Genomic DNA, 26,026 nt, shown 5'->3' on the forward strand with positions numbered 1-26,026 from the left:
AGCGCGGAGAGACGCACTAAAGCCATTCGCTGACTTTTCGGAAAGGAAGGCAGGACCTTCACGCTGATTGGTGGCAATGGGAGGCTGGCTCGACAGACCGGACGCAGTGGGCGGGCGGGAACGTGAAGTCTCCGCGGTGCCTGATGGGGCTGTTCGGTGGCGGGTAGCTGTTGCCTCTGGGGGTCCCTTAGTTACTGCCGCCGCTGTCCTTGCCGCCTCATGGCGGCCATCGGAGTCCACCTGGGCTGCACATCAGCCTGTGTGGCCGTCTATAAGGTGAGACGCTGAGGACGCTGGGCTATGGATTTCATGTCAGGTACCCCGTTCTCGGCACCGAGTTATACACAGGTAAAGACGCCGAGTTGACGGCCTACAAACGTCGCTTGGAGGCGAAGGGCCGAGGAGGCCCGGCCTCGTCCCCCGCTGCTTATTTGGCAAGCCCGCTGCGCCTTGGTTGAGGCTTCTGTCTTCGCAGATGCTCAGGTTTCGGGGATGCCCAACGGTATCCTGGGGACGTCGGAGCTAAGGGAAGCCGGGAGGGTTCCGGGTACTACAGGGCCACAGGATGCCCAGAGGGGTTCCAAGGATGTCAGGGTCACACGGTGCCCGGAGGAGGCCTGGAGATTTCGTAACTGTAGGGATTGCTTGGAGAGGTCTCGGGGATGTGGTCAGAGGATGCCTAGAGGGTTTCGGGAGACCTCAGTGTCTCAGAATACCCAGAGGAATCCCCGAGGCAGAGATGTTTGGATATATCAAGACCGCAGGATCCCCGTGAGGTCCTGGCCACAGGATTCCGGAGGGGTCTTAGTGATATCAGGGCTGCAGATGCTCAGAGGGGGCTCTGTGACGTCACGATCTCAGGATTCCTAGGGGTGGGCAGTCCTTTTGACGTCAGGGCCACAGGACTTGCTGAGTTTGGCCTTGTGTCTGGGATCCAGAGGGAAGGGGTGCGAAGATCTGGAAGTGAGCCCCGCGCGCCTGGCTGTGAAGCAACTAGATCGGAAGTGCTCCTCGGACATGGGCTTTCTGAGAGTTCAACAAGGAGTTGTGGCCTTTCTCTCATCAATAACAAGATAGAGGGAAAATAATAACGAATTCCCTTGTTCCTAGTCCCGCATTTAAATGTCAAATGTTTTGTTAAGGAAAGTCCACAGGGATTAGTACTACTTCATTTGTGGAAAAGGGAAGAAAGATGTATTTGTAGGAGATAGATAGCCTGATGTAATAGATGCTTGTTATTATCTTGTATAGCAAGGTTGTTATTATGTTTGATTCAATAGTTGACTTTGCAGAGCAGACTGAAAAACGGAGGCATTTGTTCATGGAAGTTAACCTACCATAAAACCTAGGAAATTAGTAGTGGTAATTACATCTACCATTTTAAAATATTGATAATAGTAACTTTTCTTTCCATCTAGATGGCAAATACTGGCCCACATTTATTTTTAAAAAACTAATACTGTTGTGTTTTTCTCTAGGATGGCCGGGCTGGTGTGGTTGCAAATGATGCAGGTGATAGAGTTACTCCAGCTGTTGTTGCTTACTCAGAAAACGAAGAGGTACAGTTCTCCTCATTTTTGTATTTAGAAATAATGAGAAATTACATGCATTATATATGTTGCTCTTTTTCAGGTGGTGGGATTGGCAGCAAAACAAAGTAGAATAAGAAATATTTCAAATACAGTAATGAAAGTAAAGCAGATCCTTGGCAGAAGGTATGATACAAAATGATACTTTTAAATATGGTAACAAAAACATGTTTATAAATTCTAGGCTTAATATGAAGTTAAATGGAACTTTAACAGTTTGTTATTTTGTTGCTTTTTATGACTGAGTCCTTTGAGACTACCCCAGTAGGACTATTTCTTTTGATTATTATTGTTGGATCTTATCAAGGATGAAATTCACTTAGATATTTGATTTCTTGCTGACAGATCTGTTGGTATTGAGTGCCAGAGGTGGTAATTTGGACTTTTCACATTTTTATATAATTATTATTTTTCTTAACTGAGGGAACTTGAAAGATTTTGTGGGAACTTGAAGATTTCGTTGCATGGTGCTTGGATTTTTCAAGATCCATTATAATTGGTCATAATTTATGTAGATGCTATTGATTTTCTTTCTTAAGGCCCTCTGACACTTTCTGGGAACTGACTTTTCCAGTTGGCTTTCAAATTTAATCATTAGAGAAACGGCTTAATTAATGTCTTATGTAAGAATCAGGTTAATCATCTGTTCTCACTTTAATTAGAAGATTAAAGAGGCTTGCTTCCTCAGACTTCTGTCTCCTCAAATTATAGATTATCATAATAATTAATGGTTTTCCTTCACTAGAGTAGTAGTACCTGATAGAGTGTTTTTTAAATTTTCAGGTGCTTTCACATCTATTATTTTATTTCATCCTCTGAACATCTCTATAGAAATTGGTAGGGCAGGTACTATCCTTCCCCATTTATGGATGAACAAATCATGGTACATGGAAGTGGTGGCATATTTAAATTAATTAGAAAGGTGAAGTAGATAAGACTGCAGTTCAGGTTTCCTAATCCTCAGCCCCAGGTTCTGTCCTTTCCCTGCCTCCCTACTAGTGCCAGGTATTGAACCCAGCTACATGCACAAGTTGTTCTACCATTGAGCTATACCCCCAGCCCTTGACTTTCTGTTTTATCTAATGAAAATTTAAGTGGACATATCCTTGTGTTGATTTTAAGATTTAGAGATTACAGATTGATGTTTATTTCTATTACATGTGCAGGATTTTATAAAATTATCTCTTGCCTGTGTTTAATTAAATACAACTTGATATTTTTACCTTAGGATGTCCAGAGACTAAGCCAAAAATTATAGCATTTTGGAGAGAATTCAGATATTTGTGATGAAAAATTTATTCCCATATCCTTTTACCTGTTGGTAAAACTTAGTTCAAAGCATGCTAGAAACAAATTGGCTAGTGTCAAATATTTTTCAAATCATGAACTGGAAAAAAGCAAGTGATTATAATAGGTCTTGAAGTCGGAATTGCTGAGAAGCCAACAATTTGATTTCTTGAGATAATTGTGATTTTACATGCTGTTATAAGAAATAAACAGAGGCATCCAATATATTATTGAATTTACCAGTTCCACCAATAGTAACTTCTTGCATAATTGTAGGACAATATCACAATCAAGATACTGATATAGCCAAGATACAGAATATTTGCATAGATCTGTTGCCTGGTAGCCAATAATATATAGGTGTATTTTGTTTTGTTTCTTTTATGCTGCTTTTTGGGGGTGGATGGTTAGAGTAATGAAGTAGCTGTCTTCTGCCATGTTATGCGGAAAGTGTTGTATTAGCAGAACAACTTAAATTCAACTTTTCTGGCCCTGAAAGTAACCTTTTAGTAAAGAAGTGCAATAGTGGCAGTCAGATGGATAACAAATAGCCACAACATGTTAGTTGGGTTAAGGTTAGTAAAGGACAAGTATCCTTCAGATATATTTTGCTTACACCCTGGTCCTGCCAGTACTTCTCTAGAGTTAGTTACCTCATGGTCCAGGGTATTTTTCTCTTTAGCCTGTCTACTTACTAGAGGATGGGGATTTTTTACAGACCCATAATTGTACTAGGTGTTAATCTTGAAAGCATTTGACTCTTTGTGGGGAAGCCAGTTTTTTTGTGAAGCCCCCTGATCCAGTACCCACCCTGGGCAAACTCCCAAAGTTGGGCTTTCTCAGTCTTGGCCTCATGCCTATTTATGATCTACTCACAGGTAGCATTACTTAATTTGCTGCCCTCCCTGTAACTCTCATTCCCCTGTGGCTTTCCAGCCAGAAATGCGGTCCTTGGACCTGGCATCTCAACAATTAGCCCTGAGAGGGAAGAATCGGCTGGCTCCTGGAAATGTACTGAGAGTACACAGAGCTTCCCCACACCTTCAAATTTGCACCTTGCTGCCAGGAGCTTGCTTCAGTAGCCTTCCTTCCTTCCTTCCCAACCCACTATGGCCACTTCTAATAGCAGTGCGGGCATCCGGTGGTCCAGACAGGAGACACGAACTCTTCTCTCCATACTAGGCGAGGCAGAGTATATTCAACGCCTCCAGACTGTGCATCATAATGCAGATGTCTATCAGGCTGTGTCTAAGCGAATGCAGCAGGAAGGCTTCCGCCGCACCGAACGTCAGTGCCGCTCCAAGTTTAAAGTTCTGAAGGCATTATATTTAAAGGCCTATGTTGCACATGCCACAAGTATGGGTGATCCACCTCACTGTCCATTTTATGATACATTGGATCAGCTTCTCCGAAATCAGATAGTGACTGACCCAGACAACTTAATGGAGGCTGCTGCTTGGGCCAAGCACTGTGATCAGAACTTAGTTGCCTCTAACATCCCAGGGGAAGAGGGAACCAGCATTCTGAAAGCAAAAAGGAATCAGACAGCTGATCGTCAGACTATCTTGAAAACAGTTAAGGAATCAGATGAGGATTGTCAGCTGAGAATCAGTGACCGGATGCAAGAATCCAGTGACCTCGAGGACTCCTGGGCTGAATCCTCGGGTGCAGGTAACTCCCAAGCATGTGAAGAATTGGGGTCTCGGAGTCACTTGGTTCCAAACAGCAATGAGTGGCTGGATAGTGCCCTCTTTAGCATAGGCCTTATTCCTGCCCCAATCCCACCCTTTTTTTAACTTCATAATAAGATAAAGGGCTCAAGGTTTTAAAAAGCCACCACCCTAGGTATGTAAGAAATTAGAACTCCTTAATTCTTGGAACGAAAATGGAAGACATTCTTTTTAGAACCAAAAAGCATTTCCCCATTATTTCTTATGGGGAGTTCGGAATTTGTGGGAATCAAATGGGTTGGATAGCTAGTAGAAAGGGGTTTGGCAAGGCAGGGGGGGAATTTTTGGAGTCGAGACAACAATAGGCCAAAATGTCCCGATTGAAGAATGATTTCCATTCCCTTGTGGAGAGAGGCCTTTCCAAGAATCATCCTAGTTTTGTAACTGTCTCAAAACTCTGCTGTAACTCTGCTGCTGGCTCCAAGCATTCCCTTACCAGGAGTGTCCTCTTTGCAACGTTGTTGCTTTGTTTTTCAGGGTGCTCTCAAGGGACCCCCAGCTACAGCAGCTCCCACAACCTTTTCAGAGGTGCAGCTGCTCTCTGTCAGAGCAGCCCTATGACCAGACGGGGTATGTCGGGTGAACCCAGTCCCTGCACCAGCACCAGCCGAAACACTCCTTGTGTAGCCTCCACACCGCGGCCTCCGGTCTCCTCTTCCAGAGTTGGTTTTGTCTCTAGCGAGGATAGGCCTTTGACCAGTGAGCCCCCTCCAAAGTGGGCAAGGCGAAGAAGGCGGTCAGTGGCCAGAACTATTGCAGCTGAGTTGGCAGAAAACAGGAGATTGGCACGAGAACTTTCAAAGCGTGAGGAAGAAAAACTGGACAGGTTGATTGCTATTGGTGAGGAGGCCAGTGCCCAGCAAGACGCTGCCAATGAGCTGCGCAGGGATGCTGTCATCGCAGTCAGACGCCTGGCGACAGCAGTGGAAGAGGCAACTGGTGCTTTTCAGCTAGGGCTCGAAAAATTGCTTCAAAGGTTGATTTCAAATACCAAAAGCTAGGAACTGGTTTCAAAAGGATATATTTCCTAAACGGTAGAAATCTACTTCCAATACCTGTCTTCTAGTACTCTGACATCTTTTCTATATCAGAAAAAAAAAGAGTAGACGAACCATTAATATAGTAGTAGGGAGTCAACTTGTAAATTCCTTTTCCTGGGATTCTCCACTAATTGAAAGACCTTTCAGAAGTGTGAGGGGTGGCCTAGTAGAAAACAGATGGAGCCAAGTTCAAGTGAGCTAACTTGTCCTGGCTTTGTCACAGATATGAGGCAATTTACTTTACCTCTCTGCAACAGTTTCCCCATCTGTAAAATGGTGGATAGATAATAACTCCTGCCCTGCCTACCTCACAGGGTTGTTGTGAGGATCAGATGGCTAATAGATGTGAAAGGTTTAAACGTTTAAAAGCACTATACACATGTAAGTTATTACACATATAAACTTGGCTTTGGCAAGGCCAGGGTGAGCACATTAGTTTACAATATGGCCATGTACCATGACCTCATTGCTTGAATCTTGACTTGTTTAATTTGCTTCATGGAGTATGAGATCTTAATTATTAAATCCCTCTGTGGCTCATTAGACTCGCATAGGCACAACATGTATTTGTCTTCTATAATTTAACTGCCGTGTCTCTGACATATCTACTAGTAGGTGCCCTATTTTAGTAGTCAAACCAGCTTTCCCTCCTTCATTTTACTAGTTCTTAGTCTTCTTTCAAGACAAGGATATAATTAAGAACTGACTAGGTACCAAAATAGTGCATTATGGTTCATATTGATAATCTTCAATATGGTGAAATATTGGCTGTTTTATAAAATAGTGTAAGTAAATTCTTTGCATTTCATATCATTTGGATTCCTTTGTGTGCACAGGTTATATCTTTAAATTTTGGTTGCCATTGGAATATTTGGGAAACAATTTGGATTATGTCAATTTCCAACTTACTATTAGCTAATTTTTTTCTTTTTTGGCTTTGGTTTTGGTTTATTTTTATTTTATTTATTTTTTGTCTAGCCTGTTATAAAGGGCAAGTCCTAGCAAACTTTCCTTTCAGGGAACGTTCCATGGTCAATCACTTTTTCTCAAGTGGTATAAATAAAAGTTCAAGTAGTTAGTGGCATCTAGTGGAAGAGAACAACTTTGTTTCCTGTTAGCTCTGAGAACATTAGAGGGTGTTGTGGACAGGAACAGCCTGCAAATAGGTAACTCCTTTTACGCACAGCCCTTATTAAACATACTTCCTCACCCAAGCACACACATTCTCTAGTGAGATAAGCAACACTTCCAGTTTACTTCAGAAGGAAAGTCATTACTTAAAACCGTCAGTGGTTTACTTAGTACTTTCAGGAAATTCAAATAGGAGTCTTGGATTTAAAAAGTTTCCTGCAGTCAAGAATCTGGGAGGTGGGATGGAAGTACATAGGGAGAGGTTTTGTTTTGTACACTGCAGGTCTGGGTTCATATCTAAATCCCAGAAGTGCAAATAGATAAAGAAATACAAAACTAGGACCTACCTGAAATTGTGAACAGCTAGCTAACAAGCAAGCTGCTCTGATAAATGACTGGTGGATATGTGAACCAGCTGGTGTGGTAGAATGCACTGGAATCTAGTTAGAACTCCTAGACTATCTCTGCCATGGTTTGTTTCATGGGGCAAATCACTTGCCCTTTTTGTGCCACTATTTGTTTATTTCTTACTTGAGAGATTTGTACTAGATGATTTTCTTCCTAGTAACTTTCAGTTCTTAAAAAAAAATTAATAGCATAATAAAAGAAAAATGAAAATGAAACCTTAATTGTCATTTTCAGTCACAGCAGCATATTAATGTATGTTTGAAAGACTGGCAACAATTGTATTTTAAGGGAGCACCCTATGGTATTAATGTTTATTAATGTACCCATGAACTTCTAAGCACTGCATCATGCTTACAGATTCCTTACTTTCAAGAAGCATGTGTTAAGGCATTGAAATGGATATACATATATCCATTGTTTAAATTGTTTTAGGCCGTTATGTGGAAAGATGTGTCAGTTGTAACTGGCTAACACTAATGTAGATAAATAGATTATCTGGGAAAACAGGGAAGTACTTGAAGGAGAGTTGGACCTGTCCCATATAAAACTACTAATTGTAGCAAAGTACATAGGCAGGGATTTACTTAAGATAATAAAGTGCTGAAGAACAAAAGTGGAATTAAACTTTGGTGATAGATTGTGAATATCTAACAGGTGAAATAACCATAATGTGGGAATAAAAGTTAAGGGAAAGGTCCTTAAGAAGTAGTAGGAAAATATGCTAAGACTATTAAAGGGAGAGAATTTGTAATAAAGGGAGACCATGTACAAGAAAGCAAGCTGGGAATCCTACCTAAGCCCCAGGCCCAACCATTACTACTAAAGTGAGAAACTAACAATTGTTCTACCTACCTCACAGGGGTGTTGTGAGGATCCAATGAACAGATGAATGTAAAAGCACTGTTAAACATGTAGGCACTAAAATGTAATAGGAGTGGGGATGGAGACCCTGTAGCACTTGAGTGCTGGTGTGTGCCATGCCTGGGGGCCTGATGACTGTAAGGGTTACTTGAGGAAGAGGAAAAAGTGGTATTACTGGTAAAGTTTGTGATGCAATGGTAGGATTCATGCTGCCTCCTAAAGACCATGATATGAATGAGGTGCTATGTAGACCAGCTTCCACCACGTTTGTTTTTCTGTTAAGTAATTTAATCCGAGTGTGGACAAATAAAGTTTTTACTTGTGTGTAGTTGTGGGTCAGTCCGCTACTTTCTGAAGATATCTGTGCACCTGTGTCACCTCCGTTCTCTGCTTTCCATATCTCTGCTTTTGAGTCTCTAGTGTCTTGCCTGTATGTGGCCTTAAGAGCAACATGTGCTTTCTGTTTGCATATAAAAGAGGGCCTCTTTGCATGGCAATTAAGAAATCATTTTCTATTTCTAAAAGATCTGTGAATTGAATAAAAATATCTTTCCTTGAAAATTATCCCAAGTGGTAGATAACCTACACATAGTTGAATAAATTATCTTGGTTGACTTAATTCTGTCCTAAAGAAAATAGCCAGTGTCAAAGTGTCATGCTGAAATTGTAGTATTGGTGCAAAATCCCACTGTAGGCACACTTCATCTTTTTTTTTCCTAAAAATACTTGGAATGTTGTCTTAATATTGGTTTAGAAAAAAGGAGCAGAGGAGTTATTGAATACTAAACTTTGTATTGAATATCTGGATGCCAGCCTTTACTTAACTATGTCACTTTGGGCTGGCTCCTTACCTGTTTCTCCTCCCATTAGTTGATTTTTTTTAGGGAATAGAGAAGGAAGAGTAATCTGCAAGTATACTAGAATTATAAGCCAAATTAGTCCATTTTAAACCCTTTTGTCTTCCTCTTGTTTACCTGGTTAAAGGTCTTTATATGTTGTGTAACCCACAATGAGTCAATATTAATTTTTAGCTCTTAATATACAATTTAGACTGTTTCTGTGTATAATAGCCATATCTACTTGGATAACTACTAGTAGAGATGCTAATCGATTTCATCTTAACTTCTAGATGAATTTAGCTAAGGATCAGAGATTCTCATCCCTGCAGGGGTAGAAGTATAGTGGTCATTTACCATATTAGTGGTGAAAGGCTGAGGGGATTTGCACCTTTTTGAATTATGAGTCTGCCCCTCTCTGAACCTGTTTATCTCTAAAATAGTGGCCATCAAATGAATTTTTGGGTCAAATAGGTAATAAATGTGAAAATACTCTGTAAATTGATATAATCTTGAGCAACAAAACAGTCCTTGCTTTCATGTTTTCTTTGCCATATACATTTATTTAATAGTCTGTATGGGATATTATAGAACTGTCTATACTGGATATAGCAGTACTATCTTTCCATATACAAACATTTATACTTTTGCTTGGTCTTTTGATTTGGGGTATTGATTTTTTTGTTCAGAAATCTAGCCACAAAGGTGATGTTAGATCTTTGCCCTTAGTTTACAATGTTATCTCCTTTGTCCTTTTTATCTCAGTGGCTGGGTCTTCAGGATTATAGGCGTGAAATTGTAAGATATAAAATCATTGACATTATGAAAAACTGCCTCAAAATATATTGGCAAGATCAGAATAAGAGTTATTTACTTTCAAATGTGGAGCTTAGTACTTTAGTAGAATTACTATAACCATTTAAATACTCCATTTAATTCTGTTTTCTGTAATTGAAAAAATTTTTTATTAAGCAGTTTAATAATTTTGTTGATATTTTAATGTTTGTCCAGTGATATTGAAAAATGTAGTGATCTTTAAACTTTACAAATCTACAATACTAATTTTAATAATTAGCTATCTTTATATTTCTCTTTATGGACAGCTCTGATGACCCACAAGCTCAGAAATACATCATGGAAAGTAAATGTTTAGTGAGTATGGTTCTCTTATTGCTTTCCTGTCACACAAGTAATTGCCAAAGATCATGTAATATTGATTTGAAACTATATTAAAAAAATTATTGCTCAGCACAATTATAATTTCTTTTCTAGGTTGTTGAGAAAAATGGGAAATTACGATATGAAATAGATACCGGAGAAGAAACAAAATTTGTTAATCCAGAAGATGTTGCCAGACTGATATTTAGTAAAATGAAAGGTATTGAACAAAAGAGAAAACAATTAACTTTGAATGATCTTTAAAACGTTGACCTTAAGAAAAAGATGACATACTTTTGGCTTATGGGAGAAGCTGAGTATACAGCTGACTGTAGAACCCAACCTATATTATAGAACTGGTTTTGGCCACTAGCTCACTTTGTAACCTTGATATTTAAATGACTTATCTTCTGTGACTTTGATTTCCTTGTTACATTCACATTGAGTATCCTTTATGTGAAATGCTTGGAACTAGGATTGCTTCAGAATTCAGAGTTCCTCAGATTTGAGGATATGTGCAGAGGTCTTGGAGTTGAACATCCCCAATCCAAACATCTGAAATCTGAAATGTTCCAAAATCCAAAACTTTTTGAGCATTGACTTGGAGAATTTCGTATTTTCAGAATAGGCCTGTCCACACTGTAATGTAAATGGTTTGGGTTAGATGAGCATTTTCAAAACTTCCTAATAGTCAGCAGTCAAATAAACATGAATGACAAATATTATATCTCTTAAGATTATCAGCACACTTTGAACAGGAGTGTAGGCAGATCAAATAGGTATGAACAAGCTGGGAAATTCTGGAATAGATTATTTATAAGGGTCATTTATGAATCTGTGAGGTGGAAGGCAGCCCTTGTATTGAAATAACATGATGCTATATCTTCACATTGACTCATTAGTAGCTCGTTCTCTATGAATTTAATCTAATTTGGAAGATGGTTGAAACTTGGAGGGGAGTCAGGCTCTTTGAAAAGTAGCTAGTTCTGTGTCCACAAGCTATCACCAAAATCATACTTTATGATTTATAAAATTGACAGGGTGAGGCAGTCCAGTGAATTGGAATATTTGTTTAGTGAGATGATCTTTGGCATAAATTTAAAAATCTCAGAAAGTATTGCTTAATATTTTTCTTCTCATCAAAATTTATTTTTCTTTTTTCTTATTTTTTTAATGTACAGAAACAGCTCATTCTGTCTTGGGCTCAGATGCAAATGATGTAGTTATTACTGTTCCCTTTGACTTTGGAGAAAAACAAAAAAATGCTCTTGGGTAAGTATACTACAGAGTTTATCTCATATGCTTAATTAGGAGAAATACAAATTTCTTGGTATCACTATAGAGTAAAAGGTAAAATTGTATTTCAAAATAACTTACCTGGGGCTGGGGTTGTGGCTCAGTGGTAGAGTGCTCACCTAATGCGGGTGAGGCACTGAGTTTTATCCTCAGCACCACAGAAAAATAAAGGCATTTTGTCCACCTCCAACTAAAAAAATATTTTAAAAAAACCAACTTACCTAATAAATAATGTTTATAAATACCATAGTATGGCAATAATATTTCCTTTTACAAAATATCAAGAGAACAAAAAAGTTAGATGTGTGGTACCCTATTAGCTGTTTTGATTGGAAATGTTTTTAATTACTGAGTTAAACTGATGTTTATGGATCACTTTGCCTATTTCATGTAATTGAGGTTTATGTGGGAATTACATAGACTGTTCAATTGTGCAAAATTTTCTGATTATTTCATCATCTTAAATCATAACATCTAAACAAAAATAGTTAACATTTCGTGTTTATGGGTGATCATGAGAATAATTGGGAAACATGCCTTTGCTTTTTCATCAGAGATTTTATCAGGGGCTTTGACATGCATGGAGGTTGCTTCTGAGACAGAGGATTGCAATATTTACCTTTAAAAACTGTGACCCTAGATTTTAAAAAATTGGAAAATTCCAAACTGTTTTATGAATTTATCTTAATGTCTTTATAACATTTTTAAGCTTGGGTGGGGCAGGGGTTGTGGCTCAGTAGCAGAGTGCTTGCCTCACACATATGAGGCACTGGATTCAATCCTCAGCACCACGTAAAAATAAATAAACAAAATAATGATATTGTGTCCATCTATAATTAAAAAATAAAAATAATAATTTTAAGCTTAGATTTTTTTTCAGTGTTTATTGATTACTATTTAATTCACATTGTATTCAGGTTTGAATACATGGAGATAAATAAGACATGGTTCTGACCTCACAGAATTAGCAGGACAATTAGGGAAGAGTGTGATCAGTGTTTTGAATTGTGAAAGTTCTGAATAACACGTAGGAGGGCATCTCTTCTAAACACTGAGAGCCCAAAAAGAATTCACAGAAAAAGTGAACTTTTTTCTTCTTAGCACAGACATTTTTTTTTTTCTAATTTTGCCACTCTGATGGTTTTTTTTATACCTTTATTTAATATATTTATTTATTTTTATTTAGTGCTGAGGATCAAACCCAGTGTCTCACACATAAGAAATTAACTTCTGGTTTTGTATATGCTTTAATCTATATAGACTGTGTTGTAGTAACTTGCATAATACATAGAATTTCTATATTCAGTTCTCTTAAAATTTATTATAATTCTTGATTTATAGGCAAGTGCTCTACCACTGAGTTATAACCACAGCCCAGCATGGACATTTTTGAGTTCTTTATTTTTCTTACTTGGTATAAACCCATAATATTTTCTTTGTCAAGAAAATGAACTCTAGGGGCTGGGGATGTGGCTCAAGTGGTAGTGCGCTCGCCTGGCATGCGTGCAGCCTGGGTTCGATCCTCAGCACCACATACAAAGATGTTGTGTCCGCCGAAAACTAAAAAATAAATATTAAAAAATTCTCTCTCTCTGTCTCTCTCTTTAAAAAAAAAAGCTTTCTCAATCTCAATATTAAAAAAAAAAAAAAGAAAATGAACTCTGAACATTGTAACTTTGAACAGAAAGTGAACTCTTGAAAGAGTACTTTCCATTTCAGATGTTCTACTTTTCTTGCACTTCATGTCTGCTTCATGTCTACTTGTGAAATCTTGCTTGCTGTTGCATACTTTTTTAAAAAAAATTTTTTTTAGTTATACATGGGCACAACATCTTTACTTTGTTTATTTATTTTTATGTGGTGCTGAGGATCAAACCCAGGGTCTCACATGTGCAAGGTGAGCACTCTACCACTGAGTCACAACCCCAGCTCCTATTGCATACTTTTTCATCAGAGCTTTTCTAAAGGTGTAGGTTTAAACATTGTGATATTAAACTCATTGAAAGCAAATTGTTCACAGAGAAGCAGCTGGAGCTGCTGGATTTAATGTTTTGCGTTTAATACATGAGCCATCTGCAGCTCTTCTTGCTTATGGAATCGGACAAGACTCCCCTACTGGAAAAAGGTAAAGACCATATTTGCAGTAATAAGTTTTCTCAGTTTTGAAAATTTTTTAGATTATGGAAATAATGTAAATAGGGATTGTTATTAATGCAGTGATTTCTCACCTTTATGGAGAGAGAGAATAAACCTCCCACCTAGAGTTTTTCAAGTTATTGAGAAAGAGGTAATTGGGAAAGCAGGGAAAGGACATAACAGGAGGGGAGATTGATCTTTTCTGCACTTCTCTCTGTTGGAGGAATATTGGAAAATTACAGGTCCAGCCCAGTTCCAATGGAAGCTAGGACATTGTTCATTTTACTATCAATTCCAATTATTAGACATGCTTAGAAGAAGTGATTATATTTTATGTATAGTTGTATTGGCAAGAGATAGGGAGAAATCCAGCCTGAAGATCTGAGAAGATTCGCCATTCTTTTGATGGTGAAATAGTAAATATATACTTACTACAATTTAGTTGTCAACATTTGTCTTAATAGGTGTGATAATCACAAAACTTTAGAGAAATTAATTGATATAATATATTGTGTTAACTTTCCTTAATGGTTTCACCTCATTCAGTTTCTCATGTTGAAGAAACTAATATGTATAAATCACTAGGAAATTATTTTTAGGCAAACTAGATGAAGATAGAAATATCAATAAGTGTGAATTTTGATACATAAGAATTTAACTTCTCGTTTTGTATATGTTTTAATCTGTATAGACTGTGTTGTAGTAACTTGCATAATACATAGAATTTCTATATTCAGTTCTCTTAAAATTTATTATAATTCTTGATTTATTTTGAAAAGTAGTGTTTTGGACTATGATTACTCAGAAAAATATAGTTTTACTAGCATGATTATGTAAAACATTGGCCTGAATTCAGAAGCACTAAGTTAAAGTTGGATTATATCTAAGGGACTGTAGACAACTTACTCCTCTGAGATTTTCAGTTTCTTCATTTGCAATTTAGAGGGATTAAGTTAAGTGACTTCTACCATCCCACCTGGCTTTAGAATGTTGTGATTCTCTGATAGCCTACTCACTTTATCTTTCTCTTGAAGCAATATTTTGGTATTTAAGCTTGGAGGAACATCCTTATCTCTCAGTGTCATGGAAGTTAACAGTGGAATGTATCGGGTTCTTTCAACAAACACTGATGATAACATCGGTGGTGCACATTTCACAGAAACCTTAGCACAGTATCTAGCTTCTGAGTTCCAGAGGTGAGTTTTAATGGTCTAGATAATACATTTTGATTGAGGCTGCTATTCAAGTATAAAAAAAATTTTCCCTTAATTTGCTTTAAATTACTATGCTGCAAATGAAGATGGGTTTTTTTCAGTGCATGGGAACTACCAATAGGAAAGATGGGTACTAATTTATGTACATTTGACTTAGCAGGAGATAGTGGGGTCAGGGAGGATCCAGCCTGAAGATTCAAGAAGATTCCCATTCTTTTTCTTTTTTTAGTTGTAGATGGAATACCTTTATTTTATTTATTTATTTTTATGTGGTGCTGAGGATCGAACCCAGCGCCTCACACATGCCAGGCAGGCGCTGTACCACTGAGCTACATAACCCCAACCCCAAGATTCCCATTCTTTTGGTAGTGAAAAGTTACAATGTCCTGGGATGAAGAGACCAAGCTGCCCAGTGTAGGGTGCTGGAATTTCTCACTCAGTGCAAAGGAACCAATAGCCACTGAAATGTTTGGGTCTGGTGATGGCTTTATTGTGTTGTTATCATCATATCCCAGTGAGTTAATATCTTTTGGAGTATTTATTTTAACGAATCTACCACAAAGAATATTTGAGTCTTATTACTGTATGTAATCATTCCATTTAAAGTGTTGATCCTATTTGGACATATCAAAAGTTAAATATATTGCATGTTTATTATATGTTTATGTAGTATACGTTTTGTTATATTGTATTAGACATTGACAATCTAAGGAAAAAACAAAACCTGTAGTTGAAATAGCATTTTCACTAGTTCACCAAACTCATTGGTTGAAAAAAAGGTAATTTCTCACTTGTTTGATGAAGATCTACACTGCTTTGTCATTTTAACAAAGCAATTGATCAAACAGTTTTAAAAATTAATGAACATTGGAGATAGGGGAACTTTAATTTTACATATTTTCTGGGTCAAATTTCTTTCGAGAAGCATATTTAAGTTTTGGGGTTCTTTAAATGCTCAAAAGATAGTTTTATGCAATTAAAACAGTGGTTATGTTGTGATTGTAAAGGGTGAGATAGGAGGCAGACCCAATTACATAAATCTTCAACCTCTATCTGTCTCACCTGCAAAAGGATATCTATTCTACATTCTTCAAATTACTGTCTATTATTGTGGTTACATAATACACTAATTCAAAATATTAAGTAAATTGGTTATTTCTCAAATGGACCCTTCTCTTAATTGCAAAAAAATATCCCTAGGAAAGTTTAGAGGGATTAGAAGCCAAATACTAACATCTGGTATGTAATATTGATTCATAAATTTATTATTGCTCTAAGAGCAAATATTAGGTTTTAATTTCATTAAATTCTAAATGACCCAGTAATTTTAAATTTCAAAGGCTATGTTTTTAATTTAGGTCCTTCAAACATGATGTGAGGGGAAATGCCCGAGCCATGATGAAACTGATGAACAGTGCTGAAGTCGCAAAACATTCTTTGTCAACCTTAGGAAGTGCCAATTGTTTCCTTGACTCCTTATATGAAGGTCAAGATTTTGATTGCAATGTGTCTAGGTAAAACTGAAGTTCAAAAAACTTTAATAAATCATTCCAAGAGCATTTTATGTGGGTATGATTTTCTCACCTTAAACTTTTTTGTTTATTTTTTTATTTTTTTGGTACTCAGGATTGAACTCAGGGGCACTTGACCACTGAGCCATATCCCAACTCTATGTGGAGCGTCTCCTGTTTCAATATTACTTAATAGTAAGCATTGTATAGCAAGCTGTATTTTAAATATTTGGATTAACTAGTTGAATCCTCATATCAGCCCTAAGAGATAGATACTGTTATCTTTCTCATTTTACACATGGGAAAGCAGAAACAGGTTTCATTACTTGCCCAAGGTGTGATACAGTTAGGAAGTGATGGGCCTGGGATTCAATCCAGGTACTTTGAGTCTAAAATTTAGCTCTTCAACTGTTAACACAGTAGTAAAGATTGATGTCTCTCTTGTTTTTGTTTACTCTGCCCATCATCATTAGTATTTTATATCTTTTATTTTTCACTCTGTACTGGTGATTGAACCTAGGGCCTCACACATGCTAGGCAAGAACTCTACCACTAAACTACACCCCTAGCCCTAGTATTTTACATTTTAATAGCTTTTATGATACTTAGTGAGTATAGATTTAGTGTACATAAAACAGTTTTTAATAGCCATATCTTTTACATAATCTAAGACATTGTCTATAAGTGATTGCATTGTACTTTGGACATTGCCCCAGTCTTTCATATCGAGTGTTTATTAATAGTAATAATAGCCATCTTTAGTTAGCCTATTGAAATCTCCCAAAAATTTGGCAGGTGACTTTCAAACATAGTAAAGCCTTGAAGTGTTGCTGCATTGTATAATTTTTAGGATTCTACTCACTATGTTTGTTTACCTTCTTTTTCTATCTCTTTTTCCTAATTGAGTTTTAGTGCTGCCTAATACAATAGCCACTAACCACCCATGGCTATTTAATTTAATCAGGAAAAGAATAACATTAAAAATGCAGTTCTTTGGTACCACTAGCTACAGTTCGAGTACTTAGTAGTGCTATGTGGTTAGTGATTAGCTGAATGTTCTGTTGGGCAGCACTGTTCTAGGGTAAAAACACATTTTAAGCCATGCCCCCAAATACAGAGACGGTGTTAATTAAATTGAATAGATACTTCTTTGTGGGTAGATTATCTATTTTCAGGATGCCCTGAAATTAAATTTGTCAAAGTACTCAGTATGTGTTTGCTTATTAATATCAGCAATTAATTAAGAAGAGGGAATTTATAACTTTTCATTAAGTAAATTAAGTTCTTAGAGTATGTTTAATATCTGTACATAACACGAGTTTTAAAATCATTCATCTACAATTAAGAAGTTCAGTATGAGATTATGGAGTATATTTTCATGAACATGAATCTTTTTAAAAATTTTATTATACACTAGTATTCAAATTTCTTAGTGCATAAGGACTGAGGTACAACTGAGAGTATAATGAAAAATAATAAATAATTTTAATGCTTTAACATATAAAAGTAGCAAAAATTTCCTAATGATGGTTTGATTAGGGTCAATAGGCTTATTGTTGTGAATGCTCCAATTTGGGTATTTATTCTTAGATTTTTTTTTTTTTTTTGAAAGCTTATAAATAGACCATAGGCATGAGAGCTTCCCACCTGGATTTGATATTAAATATTTTTATAAACATCTAGATGAATAACTTAAATTGACACACACCCATGACATTGCACTGTTTAATAAATACCCTACTCTGATTGTAAACCTATCATTCCAAAACTATCACATTAAATTTTGGCATTGTTCTTTACAAAAAAGTAAGTTTGATTATACTAAGCCTTTACTTTTTGTGTTTTTCTTCTCTATGTGTGTGTTCACATGTGTACTCATGTACAGAGCAAGATTTGAGCTTCTTTGTTCTCCTCTTTTTAATAAATGTATAGAAGCAATACGAGAACTCTTAGATCAAAGTGGATTTACAGCAGATGATATCAACAAGGTAATGCATTTATATTTTATTTTTGGAATAGTTTCAGATTTGAAATTTAGAAAATAGCTCTTGGTACAGAAAAGTATTTTTATGCTTGTACTTTCAGAGTTTTTATTAATGAATAAGTAAGCTTTGTTGAACTTTGATTAATGACTCGTGATCTCTAATTATGGAGATAGATTATATATATCTATATCAATTTTCTATATATATGTATATATTTTTCCCCTTCCAGTTTCCCAGAAAGGAATAATTCCTTTCTAGTATACTTTTTTTGAAAGTATGCTATGTGCCTGGCACTGTTTTTAAGTACTTTATATACATTAACTTGTTGACTACTTACCAACAACTCTGTGAGGAAGGCTCTGTTATATATCCCCATTTTATAAGTGGAGGCACTGAGGTACAGAAATTGAGTGACTTGCTGATGCAGTTAGTAAGTAGTAGAGCCAAGATTTTTCATTCCTGAGCCTGCCCTTAAATTATACACCATACCACATCTGTTTATTTGCTTAGGAAAGAATTTTGATATTCTCAAAAGCGTTCAGGTTGTTTAGTTTTATTTTTTCCCCCAAATTATTTCTATCCATTGATAATTTTTTATAAACTTAAAATGTTTTTTAATAATTTCATTATTAAAGTAACAATTATTCATATAAGAAAATTCAGAAAATACCAAAATCCAACCCATATTATATTACAAAATATTTTGAATTTGTGTGTATTCAAGTTTGTTTGCTAGCCATGGTTTTTGGGTTTTTTTTTTTAATAATAGTTCAAATTTTGTACGTACAATAATACAGTCAGTTTCTTTCTCCGTATGACTGTATAATTCTCATAAACACATTTTGAAATAGGTTGTTAATATCCTAAGAAAGGAAAGGCACCATGAATTGTCTTACTGTTGTTTTGTGGACACGTAGGTTGTGACTTTTCCTCCCCTGTTGATGCCTTTGGACACAGGCCTGTACCATATTTGATATTATCTCTTCCAGTAGATTCTTACAGTAAAATTACTGGGTCAAAAGTATAAATAGTTCAAGACTATTTTTACCTCAAATTACTTTCTAAGAGACTTGAATTAACTATTCATGCAACTCTGTAACCTTGATGACACTAAACTTTATCATTTAAAGATAAATTTCCAGTTGCTTGTTGAAATAAAAAAGGTATCTATTTTGTTAATTACTAGATTATTATTATTACTATTTTGGGTACCAGGGATTGAATTTAGGGGCTCTTGGCCACTGAGCCACATCCCCAGCCCTATTTTGTATTTTATTTAGAGACAGGGTCTCACTGAGTTGCTTAGTGCCTCACTTTTGCTGAGGCTGGCTTTGAACTTGAAATCCTCCTGCCTCAGCCTCCTGAGCCTCTGGGATTACAGGTGTACACTACTGCTCCCGGCTAATTGCTAGATTAGTTTTTAAATGTTTATTTGATTTTGTATCTCCTTGTGTATAAAATTCATTTTATATTCTTAATCTAATTTAGTTTAAATCATAATACTTTTAAAAACATTGGGTGGATATTTTATATAGTCAAGAGTTTTAACTATCATTTATTATAATCTTCTTTTGAGACATGTTCCTTACTGTTTAATTTTGACTCTGTTATGGAAAAGAATATTTGAAATACAGAAATTTCATTTGTCAGTTTAAATCTATTGATCTATTACTCTGATTTCTTCAGCTGCTTTGTTTTACTGTATGATAAACAATAATACTATTTTAACTTGTCTATAGTTTGAAAGTTTTTATATTTTTAGCTTTTTTGGTGAATTCTATATGATGGAAATTTCTAACTGGTTTCTGCAAATCAGTTCAATAAGTTTTGGGGACTGTTTTGACACTTATAATATCCCAAGCATTGTACTAGTTGCTTAAAGGCTAACGATGGGTGACAGGAGAGAAGCATGAGAATAATAGTATAAGACAGCAGTGGAGAAGATGTGGCCTTAGACATCACCTGCCTGAACTGGAGTCCTCCAGTTCTGATAGTTCTGGATTAGGCAAATCACTTTATTTCCTGAGGCCTTTATTTCTTATAAGAGAGTAGTAATACTTTAGAAGTAAGTAGTATAACTTATTATATAGGATTATTACAAGAAATAAACAATATCATTTATAGTACAGTGTGGGGCATACTGATCAATTAGTGTCAGTTGTCTTCCTAGGACTAAGAACATTGTTAAAGATCCCCTCTCTGGGTATTTCTAAAAACAGGCTTTTGAGAATTTAAAAACATGAAATTGTGTCTCTAGTTTGTTTACTTTTCTATAATAACTAAACAGCCCTCAATTTTTGTGGTTTTCTAGAGCAAACTTTTTTTTTTTTCTTACTTGGGTTGCGTGTGGCAGGTGGCCGGAAGTCTGCTGCCATGGTTCTGTTCCCTTTGCTGCTCAATCTCAGCTCTAGGATATAGGAGCAGCTATCTGGGACATGCAGTTCTCATGGGAAAGGGCAGGAGGGACAACACTTAAGAACACACACTATTTTTAAAGCTTTTCTTTAGATATGTATGACAGTGCGTTCATATTCAATATCATGGCTAGGCCTGACAGGCAGGCAGGGAAGTATCCCCTACCTACAAAGTCAGGTAATAGGCAGGGATGGATAATCCTCTTACAGCAAAGGGTAATGAGTGATTGGGCTTCACATGCACTAAAACATTTAATCTTCACAAAAGCACCAGGATGTAGGAACTAGTTATCTGCATTTTCAGATGTGGAAACTAAGGTTTCCCCAGAGGCTAAGCAGTTAGCTCACAGCTATAAGGCTAGCATGTCAGGACTGAAATTCAGGCAGTCTGCCTCTAGAAGTTGTGTTCTTGATGCTTGTGCCCATTGCCGGCTAGTTTTAGTATTTATAGATGTAGTCTTAGGAACGATTATTTTTTCCAGAAGGAATCCTTTGTTCTCTTGCTTCAGAAGAACGGGTTTGATTTCTGGCCTGAGGACAGAGAGCATCAGGGTTGAATATTCTCTTGAATATGCACTTTCCCTTCTTCCCCATGTTTTCAGCACCTTGCGACTCCCCTGCTAGCTGCTCTACATTTGTTTCTAAGTTCCCATAACTATGGAATAATGTGCTGCCACCTATCTGAGTCAGGGGAGAGATCTTAGGGGTCCAGTCACTCCATGTGAAAACAACCCCAGCCCTGTGTTTGATTCTGTGCTCTGCCCTTGGTTTTGGTGGATACTTCTGAGCACCAGTCCACTCTGAATGATGAGTTGAACCACCCTGCTTCTCTCAGGTTATTTTCAACTTCATCTGCTTTAAAATAATTACCTCTTCCCTTTCAGCTTCCAAAATTTGTTGAAATCTCTAACTCAAGCTCTTTCTTTCTTTGCCCTTCTACTTTTATACCTTCTTACTGTCAGATTAGTAGGCTTATGGAAGGGTGCATAGAAAAATGGGTGTGGTTAGGGGCTGGGGATGTGGCTCAAGCGGTAGCGTGTTCACCTGGCATGCGTGCAGCCCGGGTTCCATCCTCAGCACCACATACAAACAAAGATGTTGTGTCCGCCGAAAACTAAAAAATAAATAAATAAATATTTAAAAAAATTCTCTCTCTCTCTCACTCTCAAAAAAAAAAAAAAAAATGGATGTGGTTAATCCCTGCATTTTATGAAAAAAGCTCCCAGATTCTACAACTGCAATTTTAATAGCTCCATAGGATTTTGTTGCATTGATGTTACCATAGTTTAAAAACTAATTCTTTATATTAGCTATGTAGGTTATTTTAGTTTTATATTTTATAAATGGCAGTCTTTGCGACTTTGTGATCATTCTAATTTCCTTGAAATAAAATTTAGCATAAAATTTCAGATGTTAAGACTTCTAATATTTGTTATCAAATTGCTCACCAAAAAGCAGTTTACTTTTTGAGTAGATGTGAACCTTCATTATTAATTATTATTTTCATTTTTAAATTCTCTATTTTTCTTTATCTTCCATTTTGCCATTTTGTGAACTCTTTGGATTGATGATTTTTAATGGAACCTTCTGGATTTTCTGGGCATACATTCAAATTTATTTACTAATTAACCCGCAAGTAATTATTGAGCATACTTATTTTATGCTAGACAGGTTCTGGACACCTGGGATACAGTAGTAAATGTAACAAAGTCATTGCCCTTTTAGAACTGATATTCTACTTAGGATATAAAGTTAATAAATAAACAGCTGAGAAAATAATGCCTCCAGTTTTGATAAGTATTACAAAAAAAGATGAAGCAGGATAAGGCTCTACCTAGTGACAAAGTGTATTATTTCAGGTCAGATTCCCAGAACAAGCCATGTGAATGTCTGCCAGTGTCCCAGGCAGAGGAACAGCAGGTTGAGAGCATGTGTGGTGTGTTTAAGGAGCAGCAGGAGGTAGTGTGGGTGGAAGAGAATAACTGAACAGGGAGAGTGGGGATTGCTGAACCTGGCAAGGAAGTAGGGAGCACAACACCAGAAGAACTTGGGCAATAGCTTGAAGAGTACATTGTCGTCTGCATTTAGGGAAAGAGGTCTGGGCTTGAGGTATGCATTTGTCAGCACATGCTACTTAGAGCCACCAAGCAGAATGAGATCACCTGCAGAGCAAGCAGAACCACATTAGAGGAGAGACCCCAAGACAGAGCCCCAGGCCTGAGATTAGTTAATAGACAGAAGAGGATCAGCACAGGGGATTTAGGACTAGTCTGCTAGGGAAGAAGAGAATCAGCAAGTAAGGGAGGGAAAGAGCAACTGTTCTGTGCAGGCAGGTGAGACCTGGTGGTTGATTATTGGGCTTGGCAATATGGGATGACTGGCTATAAGAGCAGTTGTAGTAGAGCTGTGCAGATAAATTCCTTCCTAATGTGAGTTTACTATAGAATAGAAGGTATTCTGTGGAGATAATGAATATTGGAGTCTCTCTTGAGAAGCTGCCATTATAAGGGCAGCAGGAACATGTGGTAGGCTAGGGGTGTCAGGAAAGGCTGAATCTCTCTCCATTTTGTTGACTTTATTTCTGTTTTATATTTAATCACTGTGATCAGAATGTAAGTCCTTTTGTTGATACTGGACATACTCCTTTTGTTCTTTTTATTAGGGGCATGCTATTAATCTTTTATCAGCAAATATGATTCCTGGTAACTATTTTGAAATAGATTTTCTTTATCTAATGAAGATAGAATTTCCTGGTGAGCATGGTGATACATGCCTGTAATGCCAGCCAGGCCAAGGGAGGAGTATCAAAAGTCCATGGCCAGTCTCAACAACTTATTGAGAACCTGTCTCAAAAAAAATGAAAGGGTGTGGGGATGTAGCTTAGGGGTAAAGTACCTTGGAGTTCTATTCCCAGTAGGGGCTGGAGGGTGGGTGGGAAGGACATTTCCTTTTTTCCTATTTTTAAAAGAGTTTTAATATGAAATAGGTATAGAGTTTTCACAAATGTATTTTTGGACACCATAATACATGGTTTTCTTTCCATTTGTCTTAAAGCTATGTGATGAATTATTTTGTTATTTAAATTTCTGTGATGATTTCTAATTTTCACAAAATTTATGCTAAGTTAGCAAAAAGATAACCCATTTCAGAAGTCTCTATCTTATCCTTATTGTCTGAACAAAATGGCCCCTTTTAACATATGGTTCAAAGAATAGTTGTCCTGTGGTGGTGGGGGGGCTCTGCTTTTTAATTGTTCTATTCTAAGAAAGTGCTGGAATTGCTCAGCTCTTGTGCATGGCCTCACCCCTGGATGAGGAGCTATCAGTGGCTTTTTTTGATCCATCTACTCAACAGTTGATCCCAAGTCTGACACATATGGACAGTCAGAGACATATGGCTGAGCTTCAAGGAGACTGCAACCTGGGCTTGGTCCTTTTCTAATGTTTTCTCTCCCCTTCTTTCTTCTACACATATATTGTGATCTGTGCATCAGTGTTCAGCCTCTTCTAAGGTTACGATACTATATGCAGAGACTGTACTTCCCTCTTTTTGCTCTCTGTCTTTGGAAAAAAAGTCATGAGACCCTCAAAGAAATAGGGGGTTTAATCCATTTTGACTCAAGTGCTTGAACTTACTCAGAAGGACAAAATATTATAATATATGATTTTTTTTTTTTACTCAATACCTCTAAGCCAAAACATCCACACTTTTACTTTTCTTTTTTTGATCCATTTTGCATTTTTTAACTTGAAATTTAAAACATGACCTCCATTATCAGGCAATTATATTTTTACCCTTTTATACCCAGTTGAGTTGGTAGTTCTTGGCAGTTTTTTTTCTTCCTACACCCAAAAACTGAATTCACTTTCATGCCTGAGACCTATAAAATACTTGAGCTAGTGATGTCTTTCATGTGCATTTTCTTTAAGAATAACCAGAATAACCTCTGATAATTGTTATTTTCCTTTTTTTTTTTTTAAGGTACCAGGGCTTGAACCCAGGGCTGTTTTACCACTGAGCTACATCCCCATCTCTTTTTATTTTGAGATAGGTTTCACTAAGTAGCTTAGGACTTCACTGAGTTGCTGAAGCTGGCCTCAAACTTGTGATCCCACTGCCTCAGCCTCCCAAGTTCATGGAATTATAAGTGTGCAGTACTATGTTTTTTATCTCCTTGTTTTTTATCTTCCAGTTTTAAAATTTCCAATTAGTTAAGTCCTGCCCACCCCACCCCAAAACTCATATGTTGAAGCCATAGTCCTCAGCTCATCTCCTATTGGAGATGGTACCTTTAAAGAAGTAGCTAAGGTCATATGTGGTCATGGTGAGGGCCCTATTCCAATAAAATTCCATGTCCTTATATGAAGGGACAACCAGAAAGCTGGTTCTTTCTCTTCCTTCCTCTCTCCCTTGGGAAACAAAAAAGAAGTCATGGTGGCCACAAACAAGCCAAGTGAAATACTCAAAATGAAACCTACCTTGCCTTGATCTTGTACTATGAAATGTCTATTGTTTAAGCCATCCAGTCTGTGGTATGCTGTTAAAGGCAGCTTGAGCAGAGTAATACAGGTGGTTTGAATTTTTTTTTTTTTTTTTTTTTTTTTTTGGTACTGGGGATTGAACCCAGGAGTGTTTAACCACTGAGCCACACCCCTAGCCCTTTTTATTTTTTTATATTTTATTTTTTATTGTCGTAGATGGATATGACACCTTTATTTTATTTATTTATTATTATGTGGTGCTGAGTATCAAACCCAGGGCCTCACATGTGTGTTAGGCAAGCACTGTACCATTGAGCTGCAACTCCAGCCCTTATTTTTTATTTTGAGACAGGGTCTTGCTCAGTTGCTTAGAGCCTTGCTAAGTTGCTGAGGCTGACTCTGAACTTGTGATCCTCCTGCCTTAGTCTCCTAAGCCGCTGGGAGTATAGGGATGTGCCACTATGCCTGGGGTTTTTTTTTAAACCTCTGTTTTATTTTATGAAATATTGCAGAAATTGTATTTGAAAAGCCTTTGATAAGAATAGTTAACTATATTTGAAATTCATGTTTTTCTATTATAATTTAAATTTTCAGAAATCTCATTGTAGACTAAATGCTTAAATAATTTATTTAAATTAAAACGTATTGGTTACTGTTAACATTAAGAGTATCACACTTTTCATCCCCCCCCCAAAAAAAAACCAAAACCCCAAAATTTCCTGGGTTATTTAAAAAAAAAATAGAGCTAATGTTTTGTTAATATAGCTTTTGGATGTTGAATTTGAGAAATTTGCAAAGCCATATTTTTTTATTCTCATGGTATTTACCTGGGGTCCTAAAATTTTAGAAAGGACTTTTTGTTTTTTTTTAAGCCTAGAAAATAGACCTTTTGTGGTTTCTTGCCAAGGCAAACATACTTTTTTTTTTTTTTTAAATGCTTCAGCTGATG

At 36.7% G+C, this 26,026-nt stretch overlaps 2 protein-coding genes across 4 annotated transcripts in view; both read left to right on the forward strand.

The window, feature by feature from the left end:
* Positions 1 to 116: 116 nt before the first annotated feature.
* The window catches only part of Hspa14 (heat shock protein family A (Hsp70) member 14), a 29,888-nt gene continuing 3,978 nt past the window's right edge, over positions 117 to 26,026 (forward strand). Inside the window, exons 1-10 of one of the 2 annotated variants that reach the window (XM_046448347.2) lie at positions 117 to 276; positions 1,479 to 1,559; positions 1,633 to 1,715; positions 9,986 to 10,034; positions 10,155 to 10,260; positions 11,222 to 11,312; positions 13,357 to 13,461; positions 14,507 to 14,668; positions 16,045 to 16,200; positions 18,083 to 18,185. In XM_046448347.2, the coding sequence (XP_046304303.1) occupies positions 220 to 276; positions 1,479 to 1,559; positions 1,633 to 1,715; positions 9,986 to 10,034; positions 10,155 to 10,260; positions 11,222 to 11,312; positions 13,357 to 13,461; positions 14,507 to 14,668; positions 16,045 to 16,200; positions 18,083 to 18,185 (993 nt within the window). In that variant the 5' untranslated portion in view covers positions 117 to 219. The remainder of the gene's footprint in view (positions 277 to 1,478; positions 1,560 to 1,632; positions 1,716 to 9,985; positions 10,035 to 10,154; positions 10,261 to 11,221; positions 11,313 to 13,356; positions 13,462 to 14,506; positions 14,669 to 16,044; positions 16,201 to 18,082; positions 18,186 to 26,026) is intronic. The other variant, XM_046448348.2, reaches the window with a different exon arrangement.
* On the forward strand, positions 1,505 to 8,374 carry Msantd7 (Myb/SANT DNA binding domain containing 7). 2 transcript variants are annotated; one of them, XM_046448349.2, is made up of 4 exons: positions 1,505 to 1,559; positions 1,633 to 1,715; positions 3,813 to 4,547; positions 5,084 to 8,374. In XM_046448349.2, the coding sequence occupies exons 3-4, from the start codon at positions 3,986 to 3,988 to the stop codon at positions 5,605 to 5,607; spliced, it is 1,086 nt and encodes a 361-aa protein (XP_046304305.1). In that variant the 5' UTR covers positions 1,505 to 1,559; positions 1,633 to 1,715; positions 3,813 to 3,985; the 3' UTR covers positions 5,608 to 8,374. The 2 variants fall into 2 exon arrangements, with proteins under 2 accessions (XP_046304305.1, XP_058436498.1); XM_058580515.1 differs by lacking the exon at positions 3,813 to 4,547 and having other exon boundaries at positions 1,544 to 1,559.

Source organism: Marmota monax, unplaced genomic scaffold (genome assembly GCF_021218885.2).
Source record: "Marmota monax isolate L192 unplaced genomic scaffold, Marmota_monax_Labrador192_F-V1.1 WCK01_AAM20220418_F8-fsc00066, whole genome shotgun sequence".
NCBI classification, from domain to species: Eukaryota; Metazoa; Chordata; class Mammalia; order Rodentia; family Sciuridae; genus Marmota; species Marmota monax.